Source organism: Plasmodium brasilianum, chromosome 14 (genome assembly GCF_023973825.1).
Source record: "Plasmodium brasilianum strain Bolivian I chromosome 14, whole genome shotgun sequence".
NCBI classification, from domain to species: domain Eukaryota; phylum Apicomplexa; class Aconoidasida; order Haemosporida; family Plasmodiidae; genus Plasmodium; species Plasmodium brasilianum.
Window position 1 is genome coordinate 92,585 of NC_090127.1, and position 6,000 is coordinate 98,584.

The 6,000-nt window shown below is 20.2% G+C and overlaps 1 protein-coding gene across 1 annotated transcript; it reads right to left on the reverse strand.

Moving 5' to 3' along the window:
* Positions 1 to 1,725: 1,725 nt before the first annotated feature.
* On the reverse strand, positions 1,726 to 2,310 carry MKS88_005242 (uncharacterized protein; the record flags this gene model as incomplete). The annotated part of the gene is made up of 2 exons (XM_067218486.1): positions 1,726 to 1,986; positions 2,134 to 2,310. 2 exons carry the CDS (start codon positions 2,308 to 2,310, stop codon positions 1,726 to 1,728), a joined length of 438 nt encoding a protein of 145 aa, XP_067070457.1.
* Positions 2,311 to 6,000: the final 3,690 nt, after the last annotated feature.

Here is a 6,000-nt window from a genome sequence, read left to right on the forward strand (position 1 = left end):
TTAATTCCAGCTGTAAATAATATAAAAAATCTAATTTAATTTTTATTCATAACACTATTTAACTAACATATCTTATCTATCTAACAGAAAAAGTCTACTATTAAGGTTATCCTTAGCTTATTATGTATAATAAAATAATAAAACGTTTATATTCTTTTTATTGTAATTTTATAATGACATACTATATTGTTCATAATAATTTAAAGTAAAAGTTTGCATTATTTTGTTTCTTCCAATATATCGGTTCCTGCATCGATTTTCAATTTAATTAAATTTAATAGTTATTTTTTCTATTATAGGTTATGTTCTAATTAGTCTAACAATATGTTTCTTTAATAAAAATATTAATTCACATTAATATCGCTATATTTTTTTTTAATTTAAAATATATTTACGTTTCTTCTTCTATTTTTTGTTTCTTTTTTTTTTTGTTTTTGACAGAAAATAAAGAATTATTAAATACTAATTTCCTTTCTGAACATGCTATTAACTTTAATTCAATAAATGAGTTCCTTTTGCTTTCGCAAGGAATTGGTATATTTTCTTATCAGCACATGTTCTTTTTGAACTCTTTCATGTATCATTTTAGTAGAATAACCCTTTCCAGTATGCCCTAATGGCAAAAGTAATAACTACTTTATTAATAAAACTTTTGATTTTATAATAATTAAAAAAAAAAAAAAAAAATTTTTGTGCTCTGGTTCAATTGGGCTTATTTATAAGATGTACATCCTTCTCGTATAAACAGATATTATTCTTTACAATATAGAGTACTAGCAAAATATTGACACACACCATAAACAATCTTTTTAAAAATATCTTTAGCAGTAAAATATTCCTATATATAATATGTTTTTATTTTACATAAACCGTGTGACAACGTTAAACATTCAATCATTTTGACTTCTTCGTAATCTTAATAATAAATGTTTAAATGTAATTGAAAATAAATAAATAAATAAAAATAAAAATTAGTTCTTAATACAAGTATTAAATATCGAATTTAAAATTAAAATTATTCATTTAAATGTAGAAGGATACGGAAAACATAAAAAATTATATTCATCACAATAAAACTATCTACCCTATGCATAAAAAACAATAAAATCGGGATATATTTATATACAAACAAGATTTAGCGTTAATGTGTATAACACTCAATTGATTCTACAACTATGCAAGTTAAAAGAGAATAAATATAGAAAGTAAAAACGTGATACATTCATTATCAGAAATGGAATGTGTACGTATACAAATACGTTAAAAGGATAAATTCGCAATACAAAAAGGAATTACGTATATTCAGTATTAAGCATATTGAATATAATCAATATATTCAATACTTATATAGCAATCCGTTAACGCTTCAATCATTATGCAATATCAAAATATTATATAAAATGATTCTTTATAATGTGCATTCGTTAATGTGTAATATAAACAAAAAATACCATTAACCTTACATAATAGCATTTTTAATACTTAATATTTTATAAAAAAAAAAAAAAAGGATTTTGTATTTCATTTTCCCTCATAAACTCATTTAATTCGAGAAATATCTTATAAATAGTAGTATACCCATAATAGTAACTAATAATAAAAAACTTTGTGTTCCCATAGTATTCCACGCATAATAACTTCTTACAATACCTGGTATAAGATATAAATCATATTTCTTTAACCATTCATATATCTTAATATCTAAATCATTTAAATTAATATCAGTCATGTTTTATAATTCCTTTCACTAGTATCTATATTATTATATATTCCACCATACGTGTATGGTTCTGTATCACTATGTTCTCCCCACGTATAACGAGAGTTACTATTGTATTCGCTTCTCTTTCTAACATTTTGCGTATTATGATGTACATTTTCTCCTAATACATTGTAACTTCCACTCTCACCCAATAGTCTTTTACTTATTAAATCTAATGTTTTTAATAAATTTTTCTGGCTAACCTCGTATTCTATAAAAGAGGGCTAAGATTTTATAATTGAATTAAATATAAAAGTATATATTTGCTATTTCTTATTTTTAATGTAATTGTATAAAACAAAACACCTACACCCACACACACACACACAAAATCTATTATAAGTTATACATAAACCGTATTAATCAATTACATAGTTATTGGATCTTGGGATGGCCAAAATTAAAAGGACTGAAATAAAATATTTGATAGTAAGTTTCAATGAACTTATTATTCCTTTCTTTGGACTATTCGTTAAGGTACAAATACCTTCTGTTGAAAATGGTTTATCTTTAAATCGATCATTCGTTCTCTTCCAGTAAATTGGCATTTTAAAACTACTAATTTAAATGACTTTCAATTATTTTCAATATAAAAATATAAATAAATTTACTTAGCATTAGAAATAAATATTCAATAATGAATACTCAAGTAAATTAATATTTAAAATTATACATAGGAATATTAATAATTTTTAAACACGCTTAAAATGAAATATAAATATATAATTTTAACTTATAAAATACTTATTTTGATGTTCATACTTTACGCTTTTTCTTCTTAACCTCTTTTAAATTTCATTTAAAATGGGAACCTATAGAGGAAGAACTATATAATATCAAAATTAAAAATGATAGGAAAATTTTTTTTATAATAATATAGCGTAACGAAGACATAATTAAGAATACTTCACCTTTTTACACTAAGTTAAAAATAAACTTAGATTAATTTGGAATATATAAATTAGCTTTATTTTTGCGTACTGCACTTTTAATTTATTGAGAAATATTATTACAGATGATATAAATCATTAAATATTGAACATTTACATAGTAGCTAATTTAGTTTATATTTTAAAAGCTTAAATGGTAATAGTGTGTATTATACATATAAAAAAACTTTTTCAGTACATAATCTTCGTAAATTTATTCTCATGTAACAATTTATTCAAATTATTTATATTATATGTTGTATTATGAAATGTATCTTTTCTTTTTTTTTTAAATATAATATTTAAAACTTTTATTGAATCTGTCTCTAAATTTATGAATTTATATTGAAATGCGGAAGTATTAAAATCATTAATAAAAATTTATGCATACATCCATATTTGCTTTAAAAAACATATTACTAATAATTTTTAAAAATAATCATAATTATATATATATATATATATATATATTATCAATACTATAAGCAATTATGCTTTTATTTAATGAACTATTAAGTGTCCCCCTAACATAACGAATTTGAACATGGTAATTTTAATTTTTACATAAGAATAAAATATTGATATATATATAATGTAATTTGTTTAAAAAGCAAATGTATTGACTTTTTAAAATGTTATAATATGTAAAATATTCTTAAATATTCTTAACAAAATACATATTACGCTTACTTTGGTTAATCAATCAGTTACACATTTTTCTTAATTAACTTTTTCTATTATTGTAATGATAAAAACATGATCTATTAAGTACAAAAAAAAAAAAAAAAAAGGTGCATTTCCTAAGGTAGTTTTCTCTTATTTCATTCCTACGTAATTACATAACATATTATTCGTTTACCCTTTATGTTAACAGAACAAATAACAATTAAGCAATAATTATATTTAACATGTAGTAAATTACATAAAACTCTTTTAGAAGGTTAAGATATATTAAATGATCATTAAGATTTAAATTAATGTAAACCTTTTTACTTTTTATAACTTTATTTTTTTTATTAATAAAATTATATTTCACTTCACTAAATATTTCTTAAAATCTGTAAATTTCTTCTCCATATATCTATATTATAAACTATATACAATAAAAGGAGGAACACTAAAATATCTTAAATAATTTATCATTTACACTCATAAACTACTTATGTATATTATTTTAATATAACATACTTTTTTTGGCATTCTCAATTAATTTTAAAATTATAAATATTTTCCTTGCATACTATATTAAATCCTTATTATACTCTATTATAATTATTTTTAGTGCATATATTTTCTACCTTTTTACTGAAAAGGTATTAAATAATAGAACAGCATTAAAACTTTTTACATTACATCCAAAGTGGAATACTCTTGATAGTACATACTGATTTTTTGTATATATATATATATATATATATATATATATATATATATACATAAATTTAAAATTTAACCTACTTCAATTTTTTCAGTCGAATTCTTTTAGTTATTATGAATTTTATCATTTTATATATTTTTTCTTTCCTTAAATATTTGCCTTTTCAACATTTTTCTAAAATATCATTTATATAAAGTTTAACTTATGCATACAATATTCATTCTATATATGCAAGATTAAATGTTACAAAAGAAGTTAATATTAGTATTATCCGAAACATTAAGTTATAATTATATTTTAAATAGAAATTCTTGCATAATGAACGAAAGTGTAAAACTTTTATCTTTTTTAGAACGTTATATTTAATAACTACGGTAATACAAAATTTATACTAATATGTAATCCAATGAAATTAGTCGAAAATATTAATTATAAAAATTCCTTAATGTCTTATATTAATAAAATATATGGTTTTTCTAAAAAAAAAGATTACTTCATACAGTATGCATAGTTTAATAGATAACTAAAATATGATAAAATTTAAAATTATCTAAGGTACATACTACAGATCTAAAAAAAAAAAAATTATATTTAAATGAACAAATAAAATTATATAAATAATTTTTTCCGTAAATTTTTATATAATTGATCAACCCTTTCTCTTATTAATTTATAATATAGCATCGAATTCTGAATATTTTAACACACCTTTTGGTTTGAATTTTTATAATTTACTTATTGTTATATCAATAGCTAAATCATTTAGTAAAAGAACATTATGCTTCTCTCCCAATGGTTATTATTAAAAGAAATGTAAATATAAATATAATTATAATAAATAAATAAATGTCTTCAATATATATGTGCTAAAATTATTATTTAAGGATGACGTACAAAGGTAAATAACCCCGCTTATATATAAATAAATATAATTTCTATAAAATGTGTATATAGTAAATTTTCCATAAAATTGAAATACCATTTTCCGGTATCATTATGTTTAATACGGTTGTAGTGTCTCTTGTTAATTCATTATCTATTAACAATCTTCGTAGTAAGCCATTAAACATGTCTTTTTATATCATTTTTTCTTTTTTTATATATGAAAAAGTTTACACTTAACATGAGAAAAAATTAATGTGATAATTAAAAAAAAAAAAAAAACTTATCTGTTTAACGATATACATAATATAATAAAAAAAATAATTATGTGTGCTTTTACCTAAAAAATATGAGGGGTGTTTGCTTGAGAGCAATTAAAAAAAGAAAAAAGATAGATAAACTCAAATGTTTTAAAGAATATACGAATTTATGTTTAAAGGACACATATATTTACGCTAAAATTTATCCTGAATTTTTATATTTTGTTTTAATTATTTATATCTATTTTTATATATATACATATAATATGGGTAATTTTTTTTAAGTTGTATTTATTTAAAATATTGTTATATAATAAAGATATTTTTAATATGAAACCTTCACAGTATAACAAGATTAGCACTATAGCTTTATATATGAAAAAAATGTTTGCGCGAAACCATAAAATGTTGTAGCCTTGATAAAAATATATATTTTTAAATGAATGAAATTTATTAAATAAAAACGAGACAATTCACTATGCATTAATTAACATTTTAACGCTATTTTCATGTTTTCTTTATTTCTATATTTAAGAAAAATATTAAATTAGAACAGAAAAAATAATAATAAATAAATAAATATTATAGTATAAAATATTCCAAAGATTTTGCATCATAGAGGTAATTCAAATCGATAAAATATACGTACATGAATAAAATACATAAAAATAATCTATTCTTAAATGTGGAAGCTTATATAATAATTTTGCAAAAAAAAAAAAAATTAATTTTTAAAAGGATAGAGTTATAATTTTTCTATGTATGTTTGGTTATTCTTTTACGAATTAT